The sequence below is a fragment of the Callospermophilus lateralis genome, chromosome 5 (assembly GCF_048772815.1).
Source record: "Callospermophilus lateralis isolate mCalLat2 chromosome 5, mCalLat2.hap1, whole genome shotgun sequence".
NCBI classification, from domain to species: domain Eukaryota; kingdom Metazoa; phylum Chordata; class Mammalia; order Rodentia; family Sciuridae; genus Callospermophilus; species Callospermophilus lateralis.
The window spans coordinates 118,434,517-118,453,347 of NC_135309.1; the positions used below are offsets into that span (position 1 = coordinate 118,434,517).

The following is an 18,831-nucleotide window of genomic DNA, read 5'->3' on the forward strand; positions in this document are numbered from 1 at the left end:
CCCAGCCCTAGGGCCTAGTTTTGTTCTCCATTGTATCTCCAGGGTCTATACAGTGCCTGGGAAATGGTAAATAAACATTTTGTGAAGCAATGTATATAGTATTAAATACTCAGAGAAATAGTGACGCCCAGGTCTGTAAGATCACCATATTCAAGTACAGTAAGAGATAGAACATAAAGGAGGCAGCATCAACTTTCAAAAAACTAATTTTAATCAAAACAAAAATTGTTGATCATTAACAAGTTTATAAAACAGTGATTTAGTTACATAAATAAATTGATATCAGTGTATCAAATCTTAATTACTTTCAACTTCATGAGCATGTTTACATGGGTGATGAAGTACAACCTTTTTTTTTTCTTTTTACCTATTATAATAAATAAAATGGAGCGCATGAAATAGTTCTTCTAAACAAAAATACCTACAAACATACTTCTAGCATGTTCTCTAATGAAGGGAACAAGAGACACTGGACAACTTTTGCACCAAAACATAAAAAATTGCTTTAAAAAGCACAAGGTTACAGAACCATCAGCTAAAGTAAAGACACTATACTGTAACCAAAGTTGGTATTTTAATAATATAATGAACAGTTTGGTAGTTAGATCTCCAGTTTGGTTATTTTAAAGCATTAAGACAAGGCAAGATAGAAGGCTGCTTTTGTTTTGAGTAATTCTAGAGAAAATAAAATATATTTTAAAAAAAAGAAAACTGAAAGTAGAACAGTCATACCTACACAACTTTCTGTCCTGCACAAAGTCAAAATACCTATGCAGAATAGATATATAATATATATAATGTTATTTGTGCACAAAGGTTAGCTTATTATTAGCTCACTGCAAAGGCGTAATGTATCATATGTCAATTGTTTTGGAAAACATTTTGCGTTTTGTGTCAAAAGGATATTTCTTTTTTAAGTTTCCTAGGCTAGGAGGCACAAACCCCAATTCCGGCATACTGTATATTCTTAATGCTAAGGCTTGCTGCTCTGGCTGTGTATTTTGTTGTCCCTCTTTATTCTAGTGCCTGTTACAAGCATGTGTGGTGTAGTGGTAGTTGTTGGTGGTGTGTGTCTTGAGTATACATATATATATGTATACATAAGTTGTATAAATATATATACATATAGAACTTCTCCCAATGATCTCAGTCCAACCATGCAATCCAAAAGGTGGCTCTGCATAGATGCCCAGCATGAAGTTCACCACCTGAGCCAACCCTGAAGCAAGGCGCACTTTTAGTCCTTCTGATAGGTTTTCTCTCAGTTTTTTTTTGTTTTTGTTTAAAACCAAGCTACTGCAGCTTCAAGTATTTTGCATTACATAGAATATTTTTTATAAATTAGTTAATGTTATATTTTCAATATTCAGACATATACTATAATATATATACAGTACAATAAATGCTCTCATTCTTTTTTTTTTTTAATTTTTCTGGATAAATCCCTGAGAATGTATGTTGACAGTCGCTAAGTTTCCACATGCACGAGCATCGTGTGCCATGCTTCTGGACGGACAGCACTGCAAAGCCACGTGAGTCAGCCTTTCACTACTAGTATTTCATTTTGTTGGTTTGTTTAAATATGCTGAAAATGTAAAGATGAGTTACAAAGGAGTAAAGCTGAATCCATTCGAGGTACTTATCACAGGATGGAGGTGTTTTGTTTGGTTTTTAAAGCCATTTCAATTATTTTTTTTTTTTTTGAGGCTGTGAACGTATACAGAAAACAGGAGAGCTATGTGGACTTTTGCCACTTGACAACATATACTCAGTGTAAACCAAACCTTTTTAACCTCTCTCTCACACAAAACCAATAAAAAAAAAAAAAAAAAAAGAATTAAAAAATAAAAGAAAGAAAAAGGGAAAAACTGAAAAACACACAAACTTTCACAACATGACAATTTAGTCTGCAAACGCAATATAACTATACACATATAATACCGGTGTGGCTCTGTTCTTTAAGTTAAAAAGGGTACAAAGGCAGGCTCAAGTAAAAACAAACCATCCCTCCCCTCCCCACCCCCCACCCCATTCATACAAGTTCTATCAACCAAACCTCTCCCGAACCAACATCATCAGTTTCTTTTTGCCTTTGTAGATTTGTTTCAGGTTGTCAATAAACTGTGTAAACTGAATGTGTCCATCATGCGCCATTAGGAAGGTCTCTCGGGCCTTGCTGAGGAACTCAATAAACTCACTATAGTGCCGAGGACTGATGTGCGTGAGTCGTGAGTGCGTTGTGTTGATGTATGCCCCAATCGTGGCATCCAGGAGTTGCCTCAGGGGGGCTTTGTCCAGTGACATGAGCTTACCAGAGTTCCTCCTTCCATGAAGTCCCACCATGCCAGGAGTGGTCAGAGTGCACCTGCGCAAAATGTCTGACAGTACTGTTGCGCACTTGACACTCTTCACCACCAGAGGTATTATAGCTGCAAGCTCATTTTTGCCAAGGGAGTGGCTGAGCGCACAGGCCCACAAAACATCATTAATGGCAGGGTGCGTGTCCTGATTATAGCTCAGGTTGAGATGGGTCATGGCCAGGGTGGCCAGTTTGTAGGCCCTCATGGGGTACCCGCGGTGCTCCATGTACCGTGCTATCGTAAAGAGCTGTGTGTAGCTCATGCCAGTGGTAGCAGCGTCCAGGACGATTTGGTACGCCGTCTCAAAAGCTATGTGATCCTTTTCACAAAGGGTTAGCGCAGAGAGGGCACAGTTCTGTGGGTCCTTCATGGCGCACTGCAAGGCGAGTGTCCGGGCGCTGCTGGCCAGCTTTTCCTGCTGGTGGCAGTCCAGATGGAGACGGACAATGGTGCTATTGGACATCACGGTAGTTGCAACAATACTTGTGGCCTCGGTGGGAGTAAAGAGAGTAAACCAGCTCTGCATGATGCTGTCCAGGGCATAAACACCTGCAAAGAACAAACAGGTGCTATTACTGAGGAGAAGTCTGGCCAGAGGTCTTATTTCCACTTTCATAATCAATGCTTACATTGTTAACCATAACAGGACATGAGCTAGGCCAGAAAATCCTGTAAGGTAATGTGCCTAGGAGCAACCTTTTAGAATAAGGTTATTGTGGGTTGTTATTCAGTGAGATGTCTTAAAGGAACATAAACTTCCTACAATAAGGAAGTGGTCCTTCAGAAATTGGTATCTGTACTGTACTGTTTGCCATTTCACATAGTGGCTTTTTGCTAATAAGTGCTAGTTCACTGAGGCCTCCTGTTCTGTTACCCACTATAGAGCGAGAGGCAGACAAAATGCAACCTCAACCAAATAGGGACTTTATGTGTGGTGTTTTTAAGTTTTAAAAAAACACAAATCAGAATTTTAAGACACATTAAGAATAAGATGTCACCCATAATCAAGAGTTAAAAAGTGGACCTACAGATGACTCAGATGTTGGAAATGGCTAATAAAGTCTTCAGCCATTTTAAGTACACAGATCCAATTTGTAGGGAAATCCTAAAAGTGAATGATATGAAGAGAAGAGACTAAAATCTCAGAGAGAAATCAGGTATGTATCTTGGTGCAGGAATAAGAGTAGTGTGGCAATTCTTAAACATACATTATCTTTGTATGACTTCAACAATCCAAGCACAATATATTAGACCAAGTTCCCTTTTCCCAAAATAACCAACCATTACACATTAATGAAAGAAAAATAAGAAGAATGAGTTTACAGTCTCTGCTGTGTCAGTATTTAAACACTGAGATGGCAGTGTCTTCTCAGCAAGAGGTGTATATCCTTTTCTGATGCAAATAAGAAGAAAGAAAGACAGTTTAACCAACATTTATTTTAAATAGCCACCATTTTGTTTGTGTTGCATTCTTGCTGGGGATGTAGTTTTCTTAGTAATGATCTGCTGCTCTACTGCAGCAAAGGGAAATAGTAGGCTGACAGACCTCACAAAGAGCAGCTTATGGCCAAACAGGGAATTTTCTTAGGGCCAGCTACTATTTCTCACACATCTGAAAATCCACTGAAACCACACACACCCATCATTTCTCTGCTGTATAGTCAGATGAAGAAAGAAAAAACCCAGAGTAAAAGAGGTAACTTTATATGAAGTAAACAAAGATTATTTATTACTGATATTATCTCATTTAAAATAACTGGTTAGAGGTCCACAAACATGACAGTTTAAAATAAGAACAATGCCAAGTGTGTATGACTGAAGGTTGGGTTTGAGGTGTGGGAAAGGGAGCCCCTGCAGATGCTAGAAGGGGCAGGAGTCTTGGAGAAGTCAAAATAAGAGAGGAAATGTTCTTGGATTTGTAAATGACAGGTAAAATCCTGCCATCAGGCACCTGGGAAAGCTTCCGCCCTAGAGATTACCTACCAACTTCAGTAGCACATGTCACCAGCCACCTCACCATCTCTCGCCGTCGCCAATTTAAGGTTGACAGTGTCATGCGCATTACCTGTAAAGACAGGGAGAGTAACATGTTTTGGAGGATTATCCTAAGTCAATGGAAAAAGAAAATTCATTCTAAGGAATAAACTGGTGGGCAGACTCTCTACTACTAGGGGGATGAAAAGTATTTTATTTACAACAAAGATCTATATATGTGTCTGGATCTAAGATTCCCCCAGGTTGACCTTGTCACTGCCTAGGAGGCAAGAGGATCACATTCTACTCTTGGTGGGTCCACTGACCAGATGTGACACCCTGGGCAAATCAATCTCTTTTTTCATATGAAAAATCTGACTGAGCATTAAACACAGACCAGGTTGCCTTTCTGTAGCCAGCTTTAACATCCCATGATCTCATGGTTTGATTTCTGGGGATTCTTGCAAATTCATTCAATTCTTCAAAGAATTTTCATTGGGCAAAAAGGTTTTTGTTTTTATTTTTGTGGCACTAGTGATAAACCCACAGTTGCTCTACGACTGAGCTTTTACCTTTTTAAGGACAGGATCTTGCTAAGTTGCCAAGCTAACCTTAAACTTATGATCTTCCCTCAGCCTCCTGAGTGGCTGGGATTACAGGTGAACACGACCATGCCCAGCTAGATAGATATTTTAAAGTAATAATTTTTATTATTTTTTCAACTTCTTTTAAATCAACTTTCTGGTGACAATGAAGTTAACCCAAGGTCTACGAAAAGGAATCATCTTTGGCATCATCAGAGGTCCCAAGTCAAACTTATCTACCTCCTGCTATTCCTCTCATTATTTAAGATTCAAAACATCAAGGGATATAATACTCCTAAAGCCTTAGAAAGATGCTGTGGGATTCCTTCTTGGGATCTAGAAAGAATGAGGCAAAGGACTAAGCTTTCATTAATCTGCTATTTACTCAAAACTCCAATAACAAGAAAGCTCACATTAATGTTTATTTCTGCATCATACTTTTAATATGTTGAAAGTGAAAATGAAGTAAAAAAATTTATTTTTAAAAAGAAATTTCTAAACGGTCATTGTATAGCTTAAAAGCAATCTCCTATCCCTGTCTCGTACAGAACTGCTTTTACAATGATCAGAATATTTTCCTGTGATCCAATTCTTTAAACTTTATTAACGCAATCACTATAAAGAAGGAATCTAGGGTCTGGGGTTGTGGCTCAGTGGCACAGCGCTCTCCTAGCAAGTGGGAGGCCCTGGGTTTGATCCGCAACACCACGTACAAATAAATAAATAAAATAAAAGTTTTTTTTTTTTTTTTTAAAGGAATCTATAATCAGAAAATTGAGTAATTATCTAATCTGGGCATTCTATTTCCCATATTTCAGGTACTTAGGGTTTCACAATTTCTTTCACTACTTTTTAATAAGAAAAAAAGCAGCAAATGTAACAGAGCTCTCATGAGAAAAGTGGAAAAAAACTTTGTAGTTCTCGGTTTCTGTAGTAATTGTTCAAAAACTATAAGGAAGCAAACATCTATCTGCATGACTAACTTAACTGGTGTTGCATCCTACTGAAATCTGAAACTGGACCCTCGCCTAATCATCCCTTTTACCTAATTTTCTCAAGGTTATAAAAAGGAGCTAGAACTACCAAATGCAAACATGAATAAAAATTCATCTTCCTCTAAAAACCCTCACACTGAATTTTTTATTACACATGATAGCTTCATTCAAATCTCTTGCTAGCAATAATTCTTTTCCATTTATTCAAAGAAATGTGACATAAGATAGTAATTCAGAGAATGGATGTTTTTTTTAATTGAGAAATGCAAACAGGGCTTCTAAATGTCTAGTCCCTGTACCTCAAATAGTATGGTTTAGCTGAAAGTGACCCAGCTCTGAAATACAGTGCTCTTCTGAAGCTTAACAGATTTGTAATCTGAAGAGTCATTTACTTGCACTAAAAAACCCCAAATATACATGTATCCCAAGAGATGCCTTCAATTAGCATTGGGAAAAACCACCAAGCACATACCTGCAAACCCAGCTCCAGAGACACTTTCAAAAGAGTGATGTCTGGCAAACTGTCCATGAGAGTTGCTATTTTAAATGCATCTTGGGCGAGTTTGAAGATGTGTGATGAGGAGTGAATATTTTTCTGGATGGATTCTAATACTGTTTCTAGCCTCCGAACATCACCTGCAATGAACAAGGGAAAACTAACCCAAATCAGATCAAAGGTAAGTGAGGCAAAAATCAATGAAAACCCATGAAACCATAAATGCATAACAAGAGGAAAAAAGAACACAAATAAAGCAAAGCACAAGTTAGTTTACCTGAAATGTTCACAAAGTCAATGGCACAGCTGGTGCAACTATGTTACTGTAATGTCTATAAACCTTGAATTCACGAAAAGATATACCCAGACACACCCTCAATGACTAAAAGCACATATGATCCAGAACCAACATGAAATAGTACACAGCTCTCTTAGTTCCTATTTATGAATTTTTGGTGAATATTTCAGGTATAAAAAAAAAAAAAAAAGCAAACAAACTTTTTGTTTCTAAATCTCAACCATTTGCACCCCCTCCCCTTTTTTTTTGGCATGGTAACTAACCTAACTCAGCTAGCACCAGGTTTAATTATACAGGTAAATAAGGAAAATGCCGGACTCAAATGAACAGTGTCTGTTTTGCCTCATGAGCAAACATAAAGCTAGCATCTAAAGAAAAGGTCCCCTTTACAATGTCTGACATGAACACCACTATTGAGAACTGGGGAGTGGGGGTGGGGTTAAAAAAAAAAAGGCAGGCAAATTAACAAAACAGTTACAAGAAGGCCTCAGGACATTAGAGTACCTTTGGCTGCAGTTAGCATGGTGGATGCCAGCTCACACTGCTGGGATTCAATGTGGCTTAGAGTGAACCAACGAGGGTATCGGTTGGGAACAACTGATGCAATGTGGTGTGGGCGGGTGAGGTCTCCCGTTGGAGCAGTAGATTCCAATACTAGCAACCTGTAATGAGAAGATGAGGAAGGTGGCCTCTAGTTATTACTTGTCTGTTACCCTGGCCACAAGGACTGGCCTACAGAAGCCACAGGAGTGAGTAGATGCTGAAAAATATTGTTCAGGACCTTGGTTCACAAAGAGCTGGAATAACTACTGTCTGCTGCTTGGACACCAAAGTCATACTGTTATTTGCCCATCTCTCAAACCTAAGAGATCTCCTTTCTTTAGCATCATTCAGAAAATTGTAATATTCAGAGAAACTAAAATATTTAACATTAATGAACTTTGAAACACAAGTCTTGATGTTTAATTACTCTTTTTCAATCTTATTCATTAAAAATAAAAATTAACAAAAACAGTAAAAATGGATATTTAAGACAGATTACAACAATTGGGGATGAATAGGTAGCTCAGATGAATAAGCCTAACTTATTAAAAAATATAAATAAGATGGAAAGCAAATAAATATGACCTCCTTTATACATTTTCATAATTTCTGCAGAATTATGACAACAGAAGTTTAAAGTTAGAATACGTTCTATCTGAACCAGACAATATCAGAGAAGATGCAACAGATGAATGTATCCCTAGACAGTTCTACAAAATTATGATTTCTAGTATTTCATTCTATCTTTGATTAACAATATATTGACAAATAATTCTTGAAAACAAAGCACATGCCAAAAAGATGGGTAGAGTAAGTACAACAGAAATAATTCCTTTACAAATATCAAAATTCAGGATAGGTATGTAGCTTAGTGGTAGAGTGCCTACCTAACATATGCAAAAAGCCCTGGGTTCAATCCCCAGCATCACCACCATCACCACCAAAAAAAAAAGTACACTAATCAAACACTGGCCTTACTTTAGGTATAATAGGGTTAGAGGGTTAGAGACTATAGAATAAAAGTTGGAAATAAAGTTATTAGCAGGGGCTGGGGACATAGCTCAGTTGGTAGTGTGTTTGCCTCACACGCACAAAGCTCTGGGTTCAATCCCCAGCACCCCCACCAAAAAAAAAAGTTATTAGTAGGGTAAGGGCGAGATACTGGCCTCCTGGCCTCAGCCAAGAGTAGTTACTTCTAAGGTAAGCCAAATGGCTCTTTTTTTAATCTAGGGACAAAGAGAGGTTATCATTAGAAAGGATGGCAAGATAGGCAAGTAATAAGAATTTTGGCAGGATTGCTATTTAACTTTTTCTTTCTTTTCTTTTCTTTTTTTTAAATTCAGTGTCCCTTCAAGGGGTAGGCATATCTTGGCAGTTGCTGTAGAGGCAACTAGTCAACATCCCTGGGAAAGGGAGAAAATGAATGCTTCCTCAGCCTCCCTCTTCCACAGGGAGTAAGAGGCAAGCAAGCTACATCTCTCTCTCCCTTCCTGTTCCCTTGGCTGCCTTAAAATGATCTGGTAGGTTACATTACTTCCCTTCCATGGCAGGGGTTTGGCTGGGGTAGAAGTGTCAGGCACAAGAGAAAGGTGGAAAACAGTTCCCCTGTCCCCTGCTAGTATTCCCCAGGAAGAAACTGCCTGGGAAGCATCTAAAGGAGAATATAAATGAGCTGAGCTTCTGAGCATTCATTAGAAAAGCAAGGCTTTCTGCCTGGCAGACACAATTACATAAGCCAGAACCACACAGAAACCTCATGCTATTTTACTCTTAAATTTACCATTGGTAGTAACAACAGCATCTGGTGGCATCATAACATTAACATCCTTCCCTTTACAACAAGAGTAGAGTTTTTAGGAGTAAAATAAGTTTAGAGTGGAGCAGCTGTCTCCAAAGAAAACTTCTATTTCAGCTTCCAAAGGGGAATCGAAATCTACTTATAAAAATGTGCTCAAAAATACAAACCAAGTAGTATAAAGTAATCTAGTAGAGGACTATTGCTTATATTAGTTATTGATTCATTTTTTGGTACTTTAAAAATAGCCAAGAGAATATTGTAAGGTTTCTCTAATAAGTTACTCAGAAAAGCATGCCAAATTAAAGGATGTCAGCCTTGAAACACTGACACAGAGGCATTGTACACCCAAGCGTATGCGCACGCACACACACGCTCTCACCCCATCATTTCATAAATATTAGATAAAATATTGAGTGTAGCTTATATCTAAGAACAGAGTTAACTTTGGAGACACTGGTAATTTATAGGCCAGGATTTGCTTTTGAATTTTACACTGATTACAGACATAGAATCTATGATGAAAAGCTTTTTATAGGATCAAACTATTCTTCAATATCCTCAAGCTTAAAGATCTACACGGGCCTGTCTTTAGTTAATCATAATCACGTCTAATCGATATTTTCTGTTTGAAACACAGGGGGTGTTCTATTAATTTTTTTAAAAAGGAAAAAGACTAAAAGCAGATGTTTTAATAAGAAAGGTACATATTTTCTTTAGGTCCTTAAACTTTAATAGGTTACATACAAGATTAATAAATTTAATCTTAAACTCATTAATAAGTATTCACCTTAAACAAATTCATGATAAAAACAATTATTTGCTGAAATTAAAAAGGCATGTGAAAATAAGAAGGTGCATGACCGAGGAGGAGGTATTCTAACTGCCATTATTGAGAGGGAGGGGCGGAGGAATGCTGGCAGTCAGAGGGAGGCCCAGTCCTTGAGGGCCCTAGTAAGCACTCCCTCAACAGCATACACATCCCATCTTCTCTTGGCCTTGAGATGATCACAGACATGTTCTAGTGGGTGACACAGTAGCCTTCCCGTACTACTACTGATGGAATGTGGAATCAAAACAGGTATAAAAGCCTTTCTTGGTTATTACATTCAAGTCAAATACATTCCATGGTTTAGAGAATCTAATTTTTCAAAATAAATATTCAGAAGGGGTTCAACTGTTGTGGTCTCACAATTAAAAATTCTGAAACTCTATTTCTAAATTCTAGCTTAAAGGAATAGAGGGAAGAACCATGATGGCCATAAGCATGACAATGGTTGGAGATGCAATTCTTCCTTCACTTTAGAAGGAAACCAACCTGGGGGCCCTTCAACAGATGTTTGGATAAAGAAAATGCGGTATATATACACAATGGAATATTACTCAGCCTTAAAGAATGAAATTATGGCATGTGCAGGTAAATGGATGCAGCTGGATAATATCATGCTAAGCGAAGTAAGCCAAGCCCCAAAACCAAAGGTCGAATGTTTTCGCTGATAAGTAGATGCTGATTCATTATTGGGTCAGAGAAGTAGGGAAGAATGGAGAAACTCTGGATTGGGCAGAGGTGGGTGAGGTGAGGGGAGGGGGTATAGGTGGGAAGGACAATGGAACGAGATGGACATTATTTACCCTATATACATGTATGAATAAACTAAACTACTGGAGTGACTCTGCACCATGTACAGCCAGAGGAATGAGACGTTGAGCTCCATTTGTGTACAATGTACCAAAATTAATTCTGTCATGTATAACTAATTACAGCAATTTTTTAAAAATTAAAAAAGAAAGAAGAAAAAAATAAGCCTTCAAGCAGATCATCTCCACAACAATTCAGGAAGCATTAAAAAAAAAAAAAAAAAAAGAGTTTCCTTAGCTTTTCTGTCAATTACAGTCAGTAAACAGCCATTTCTGCTGGTGGGGAATGTGGACAGTCTCTGCCTGGCTGGGCTGTGAATACGTACCGCATTGCTCTCAGTGCAATTTTGTATGCCAGTTCAGCATCGTGAGGTAGGAGAGATGTGAAGAGATACTTGGCAAATGTGTGCATTGGAACACTCTCCCGGTGGATTATTTCGCCTAAACCACTATATGGCCCAGCTGTGGGAAGAGAGCATACATGTTTTACTTTCCTAAAACACAAACTAACACTTCTCAAAAAGCATACCTCAACATTTTTGTGTAAAATTTCAACACACATAAGCTAATTTAGGTAAGAATTTAATCTGACAGAAGAAAGGAATAAAATTTTTAGTCAAAAAGATTCCACAGTGTCCAATACAGACTTTAGTTCATGAACAATCTCTCCACTATCCCTTAGCTAAAACAAGAGCGACAGAACTAAGGGGCAAAGCTCAGAGAAAGTACAAGTACCTCAGAGAAAGGAACCCCCTGAATCACAAACCCTCTCAGTGTGTGACAACTGAGCAACCAGATATGCAAATGCACAAAAGACTCTGCAGCTTAACCATGGACCCAGCCCATAGATCCACGCAATCATAGGGTACAGTGACACCAGGTATCAATTCAGAGACTTTATATGCTGCTGCTTCTAGTAAGCAAATATAATTATTCCCATAAAGTGATTAATAAAAAGTTACCAGTACTCAGTATAGGCAAAAGAAAAAAATAAAAACTTAACTAGAAATCTACTACTGTTTGGGCACTGGAAGGTCAATTTAAAAGGCAAAATTACATTTAAGCTGTCAAAATTCATTTCTTAATAAATTCTGATAGGCAGAGCAGCAAAGCAGACTTCCCCTGTGTGCTCCCTGAATGCTGCTCTGAGAAGGCAACACAGACTTCTAAAATAAATTTTGAAAGGAAACCACAGTGGTTAGGTTCAACCACTTTGCACTTAAGCACTCTAAGGTTTAGTTACTGTAAAGTGTTTAATAAATTAGTTTCCATGTCACCTTTGGATAACATCTGTTTCATGATTTCTACAATTATGAACCATGACACTACTGCTTGGACGACATAATACATTTGTTTTTCATGAGAAAAATCAAGTCTGTCAAGGAGTTTAGAATTCAAGAAATGCAGTTCAAAAGAAATGGGAGAGGAGTAACTGAACCGGGTGTGGGGTAGCTGCATGATACATTATAGATCATCTCAATGGAAATTATTTTTTAATACTAATATTTTGGTAGCACTTGAACTATTCAGTATTAAGTACTTTAAATATCACATAAATAACTTATTTTTCATTTAAACAAACAAATATCCATCCTAAATTTTAACAAATCCATTATGATTTTTCTTTACTTGAAAACATTTTAAAATGTCTTGGTGATCCAGTATTCTTTAAAAGTTGTTAACAGCATTATACTCCCATCTTTAGTTCATATAACAAGACTACATTAAGTAAGTTACTATCACAGACTAAATATGTGTCTCCCCAAAATTCATGTTGAAGCCTCAGACCCCAATGTGATTATATATGGAAAAAGAGATTTTATGGATGTTATTAAAGTTGAATGAGGTCAGAGTGGGGTGCTGATCCAACAGGACTAGTGTCTTTATAATAAGAGACACCAGAGAGCTTGTTTTGGCTGTGCCATGTGAGGACACAGGGAGAAGGTGGCTGTCTTCAAGCCAGGAAAAGCTTGAGAAGCAGTATTGGCCAATTGTGGACACTTGCAGCCTCCAGAACTATGAGAAATAAATTTCTGTTGTTTAGCCACACAGTCTGTGGTGTTCTGTTATAACTGCCAAAGCTAAGACACTAACTCTATTTTAAGTTAGGACCAACTACAGAAAAGTTGTGATTATATATATTCTTCATTTCGCCTTCCTGTCTTTTCATCCTATCCCTTTAAAGCAAATTACCTTTTGTACTACTCAGGGGAAACCAGATGCATAATCACTTCTCTATGTCATTTCCCAACAAGCAAAATATTAAGTCAGGTGTCACAGAATTATTTATAGACTAATTAGTGTGATCCCTGAACTCAAGAATACTAAATAACAAGCCAGGCACTGTGTCGCAAGCCTGTGATCCCAGCATCATGGGAGGCTGAGGCTGGAGGATCACAAGCTCAAAGCCAGCCTCAATAATTTAGCAAGATCCTAAGCAACTCAGTGAGACCCTGTCTCTAAATAAAATAAAAAAAGGGGCTGGAGATGCAGATCAGTGGTTGAGCGCCCCTGGGTACAATCCTTGGTACCCAAAAAAAAGTACTGGAAAAAAAAACCCCAGACATTTGGCACTAGGTTTCCCTAGCACTAGGTGCTTTTCCAGTATGCCAAATAATCCATCCAATAGTGTGGCCAGAAGAGTTCAGCACTCAGCAGCAACACAGGGTTACTTCTCCTTCTTCAGATCTGTTATTTAACTTACTCCTGTTAATTAATTTACTCCTGAAATTTGCAGAGTATAAATATACGAGACATACATAAATTTTGATTTGCAAAGCTCCATCTTTTGGAGTTTATAGAAATGATCCCTGGGTTTCCCCTGGGTCTACCTCCTGTATTACCCCAACAAGTCAACAGGGCTCCTTCTCAGGTAGTTTCCATAAAAGGATGAAATAACAAAGACTAAGATAAAGATCAAAAATATCCATAAATGATGAACATGGTAATATATTTAAAAAGGTAAATGATAAACAGATATTACACATTGTCAATTTTGAAAACCACACATCCTCTTCCTGAATTTCAATTTAATGGAAATTAAAAGTCACTACAAGGGCTGGGGATGTGGCTCAAGCGGTAATGTGCTTGCCTGGCATGCGTGTGGCCCGGGTACGATCCTCAGCACCACATACAAACAAAAATAAATATTAAAATTCTCTCTCTCTCTACCTCTCTCTCTTTAAAAAAAAAAAAAAAGTCACTACAGCTGGGCAACATGGCTCATGCCTGTAATCCCAGCAAGCCTGAGAGGCTGAGGCAGGAGGATCACGAGTTCAGTTCGAAGCCAGCCTCAGCAAGGGCAAAGTGCTAAGCAACTTAGTGCTAAGATACGGTCTAAATAATATACAATATTAAATAAAATACAAAATAGAGCTCTAAATAAAATACAAAATAGGGCTGGGGATGTGGCTCAGTGGTGGAGTGATCCTGAGTTCAATCATCAGTACCCTCTCTCAAAAAAAAAAAAAAAAAAAAAAAAAAGCAAGTACAGCCAGTAATAGTCAACCTTTAAAAATGTTTGTGGCTAACAATACTGTTTATAGTTTAAAGGAATTTCATGGAAGTAAAATGAAAGAAAACAACTAGGATTTCTCTATGAACTTGCAAAGATGGGCTTTTTTAAAAAAAATTTTTTTTCCAAAGATGGGCTTTGTATCTTTAGGAAAAAATAACTTCAGAAAAGTGCTTCAAAATTAAAATTAGGAATTTTTATTAAAATAAAGAATGCTATTAAGAAGGCTTGCCTTAAGAATATTTTCCCTTTAAAATCCATTTCTAAGATATACAAATGTGCATCTTTACAGAAAATATTTTCTTTCAAATAGATCTTTAATTTTAGATAAACAAACAAGGTTCAAAATGCTATTTTGTTTAAAACTCTTCCTTCACGTGTATCAATCCAGGATAAAAAATGAAGACAATATGCTTTTTCAACTGGTCAATCACAGAAAATCACATAACACACATGGACTGGTGAAAGAGAAGCTATTTTATCAATTAGACACCTCCAAAATTTGCACAAAGAATAGGTTATTATACTAATTCCATTTATCTTTTTGAGGGAAAAAAATCTGAAAAACAATCCCAACCAAAATCTGTTAGGCCCTTTAAATCTTGAATTTAGAGAAAAAGGAGAACATTTATTTGACTTTCCCTTACAAATTTTACAAAACTTTTTCCTTGGTCAATCTATGCCTAGTGAATCCTATGAAATTAGAGCTGTGGAAAGTCATTCCTGTAGCCTTTAGTTTTTTGTTAGCATGTGCATGACGTATTAAAAACAGATATCAGGTAACACCCCAAAATTTGCAGGAGTGCCAGTCTTTACTTTATTACTTAACTGATTAAGCAAATAGGAACATGACTACCAATAACAACTCCCTAAATATAAAAATCGCATTTATCTCAGGAATTACTCATAATAAAATGGTCCTTTACAAAGCTTGCAGCATTCAAATGAGGTTCATTTCTAACAGGCTATACTATATTACAACCTAAATCAAATGATACAAATCTAAACATCTGTACTTTTTTTTCAGTGATGCTATTTTTTTGAACAGAGAACATGTCCTTGACACTCTAAGATCCTATCAGTCAGAACAACCATATTAAATGCATTCATATAGGACTATTAACATAAGAAAGATTAGCACCTAAATCAAATTGGCTAACTAAGTGGAAAATTTGTCAAACTACCTTCTAATAGGAAGACTGCTTGCTTGCGAAAAATTTTCACCAGTGTATCATCCAGTTCAATTTCCTGAAGCTTAGAAATGAGCTGCTCCTCATTCCGGCAAACTTTCTCTTGAGTATACAGCCCATCAGGCATGATACGCTGCTGTCCCAGTCCTATCAGGGCTACTTCCACGGCCAGGGTTAAATAGGATTCCCCTTCTTCTAAAAACTTGTGTGCAGGTAGATGTTGGTATTCCAGAGACTTGCAGTGTCCCATGTTTTCTATAAAATGGAACAAAGGAAAAAGAGTCAAACTACTTTTGCAGCAGGTAGTTTGATAGACACCCAGTACTAGAATAAATTATTGACTTAATTCTAAGAAAACCAGAAACGTGTTTTTTGGTTAAAGTGCACAGTTTTCTAATCTTTCTAAAAGAGACCATGGGTGACTAAGTGTGTATGTTTTAAAGGATAGGATATTAAAAATATTTTCTCCCACTGAAAATGAGTCACAAAAGAAAACTATGCATTATACTAAGAATCCTCAGGAATGAAAAGATTTTAAACATGATAACTACAATAACACCACTTTTTTTAAAGACTGGAATTAAAAAAGAAAAGTTTCCATTGTTGAAATTCATAATGAAAAGAGTAATCTAACATATGTTACTCAATTTTAGGGTCTTTTGTTTTATCCCAGAGTTTTCAGTTATCATCAGAGGACTGATTCTTTGAGCATTCTCTTAACTCTGTTAAGATGCTTTTATTACAAATTGTAACAAATTTCAATCATCTAACTCCCAAGGAAAGTGAACTCATACCCATACCTTCTTCAGTCCTGACAAAGAGTTTGGGGCACCCTTAATCCATAAAAGCAACCACTACAGGGGAAATTATGAAGGGCAAGATAATTAACCTTCTAAGTTCACCAGCTATGGGAGTAACAACAGAGCAATCCTGTATCCCTTCCTTACCTCCACCATGGCTCTTGCAGGGATGATTCTTAGTGTTCAAGGGGCCAAGAGAACTCTCAAAATACCACTTTAAAGGAATGTGTGATGTAAAACAGTTATAAATGGCATTTAATACTCCCTTTAAAGTAGATTTAAAGTATTTAAGTCATTTTAATGCAAAGATAAATTTAATAATCAACTAAATTAATTTTTATGGCTCTAAAGGCTATGGTGTCTATCCTTACTTTTTATCTTTCTGTTGGAAAATAGTCATAAATGTAGATAAATTCTTAGATGCAGACCCATTGGTCATAAGAAAATAAACATCTTGACATATGCTGCCTGTTGTTGACTCTAAGACCTTTCTCTGCTTGTGGAAGCCTGGCAGAAAAGCCTGAGAGTGCCTATTTCTTTGCTCTCTTATTAACCATGGGTATTGTTAACTACATGGCTTCATAAAGCATACTATAAAGAAAAGCAAAGACTAATGCCACTCAGGGTTTCAAAACAAACAAACAAAATCATCATAGTAATTCCAATGGCTTTACCTGTAAAATCTGAGAACCCAGAGAAGTTTTCATCATCAATGTGGCAAGCTTCCATAAGGCTACTGAAGAGAGTGCCCACAGGGTCTAGGGGGTGTCCGACCCAGCCTTCCAGGTTGGTTATTGAGGTTATGCTTTTATGGGGTAGCTCTGTATAAGAAAAGGGAATTGAGAGATAGGGAGGGGAAAGGAGGGAAGTAGAGGAAGGAAAGACTTTATTGTTTAATAGTAGCATCCTGACAAATCAGTACTACTACAGATGGAAATCCCCCTTTAATTAAAAAAAAAATCAAAAGGTACCATAATCCCTAACTTGTGAACCATTCTGAGTTCTAAAAGTTTACATGTAAATCAATATAAATGGTACTAAATTCCAGGACAGCTCTCAAACATTTATTTCATTCATGTATCCAGTGTACTGGCTTAACATTATTACTCACATTATTAAATCATGTTGTAAGGGGATTAATAAATTCCAAATTTTATTCTGAGAAGGTAGTGATATGAAGACCTCTGGAATCATCAAGTAGTTAACTCTACAACTACATCAAGAAGCTGTCTTCAGGAGTCAGCACTCACTGGATCATCTAAATTAAGGACTTAAAGGTCCTGGGTTAGACACAGACTTCCATGGTTTAATATCATTAAATCACTCCCTTTCACATCACAGAAGTCCTCCTTATTATGGATCTCTAAGTTATTTAAGACAGGATCTTTGTCACAAAGGTGAACAGAAGAAGATAATACATATGTGGAAGAAGCATTTTTCTTTTCATTTTTTTCCCAGAATGTTAGCACTGTTGAGTTAAGTTACCGACTTCTAAGGAAAAGGTTGCAAATGTTTTAAGATATATTCCACTGCTGTAAAATATTAACTGTATCTAAATGTTTTCTAAGATAATAAATAACAGTAGATCCTCCTTAAAGGAAAGCATGAAAGCTATGAGGAAAAATAAACAAGAAAAAAATTGACTTATAAATAGCCAAAGAGTCATTTCATGAATTCATCATTCCTTCAGAAGTCTTCTGGTTTTGAATTATTAACTATGAATACACATAAATGAAAAATGGCTTGGCACAATGTATTAAAATTTATTTGTTTGGTTCTAGATTTCTTGGAAAGCTCCTTCCCTTTGGTTTCTACCACTAGTTTTCTAATACATAACCAGCATTTAAAAAAAAAAAAAAAAAGGAAGAAAGAAAGAAAACATGAGCATTACTCTTTGGGAATAGTCTAATATTGGTGGGGAAAAACCTGTGTTAAGGTAAGTAAGGTAAGCGCTGTGTTTATACAAACAAATTAATTGTCAAGTGATAGAAACTGAGGAAATGGAAGAAATCAATCCAAAAAGAAAGGACTTTGATTTCAGAATCAAGAAGCTAACAAATCATGCTAAGAAACACTGATAATGTTGAGATACTACATTTACTAATCTTGGTCCATTAACAAGCAACTCTTATGGCATTTGGATTTTTTTTAAATATCTATTTTTTTTTTAGTTGTAGTTAGACACAATACCTTTATTTTGTTTGTTTATTTTTACGTGGTGCTGAGGATCAAACCCAGGGCCTCACATGTGCTAGGCGAGCGCTCTACCACTGAGCCACAACCCCAGCCCCTGCACTTTGGATTTTTATGATAGCTACAAAAGTCTATTCTTCAAATATGGATGTACAACAAAAACAAGAAAAAAGCAGGGAAAGATACAGGTGTATTACAAAATCTTGGTAATACTAAAGACTAGTATGAAATAGAAATTTTCACTGCTTGCATGATAAAAGAGAAAAGGATCTAAGAATGGTCTAGATTTAGGCTATAGTATTATATCAAAGACAGTCAAAGGAGTCCAAACTAACATGCTTTCTAACTTAACTAAATGAAGTAACATTTGTATACTTTGTATTTCTTAGCTAATGCAACATTTTACTACACAAAATTTAAAAATCAACATTTCTTAGTAAAATTTATGATT

At 36.7% G+C, this 18,831-nt stretch overlaps 1 protein-coding gene across 1 annotated transcript in view; it reads right to left on the minus strand.

The window, feature by feature from the left end:
- Positions 1 to 2,046: 2,046 nt before the first annotated feature.
- Zswim6 (zinc finger SWIM-type containing 6) overlaps positions 2,047 to 18,831 on the minus strand; it is a 185,854-nt gene continuing 169,069 nt past the window's right edge. The window contains exons 8-14 of the mRNA XM_076856119.2: positions 16,862 to 17,008; positions 15,382 to 15,642; positions 11,010 to 11,145; positions 7,212 to 7,369; positions 6,386 to 6,549; positions 4,344 to 4,425; positions 2,047 to 2,909 (exon numbers count right to left, since the gene is read on the minus strand). Of these exons, the coding sequence (XP_076712234.1) occupies positions 2,047 to 2,909; positions 4,344 to 4,425; positions 6,386 to 6,549; positions 7,212 to 7,369; positions 11,010 to 11,145; positions 15,382 to 15,642; positions 16,862 to 17,008 (1,811 nt within the window). The remainder of the gene's footprint in view (positions 2,910 to 4,343; positions 4,426 to 6,385; positions 6,550 to 7,211; positions 7,370 to 11,009; positions 11,146 to 15,381; positions 15,643 to 16,861; positions 17,009 to 18,831) is intronic.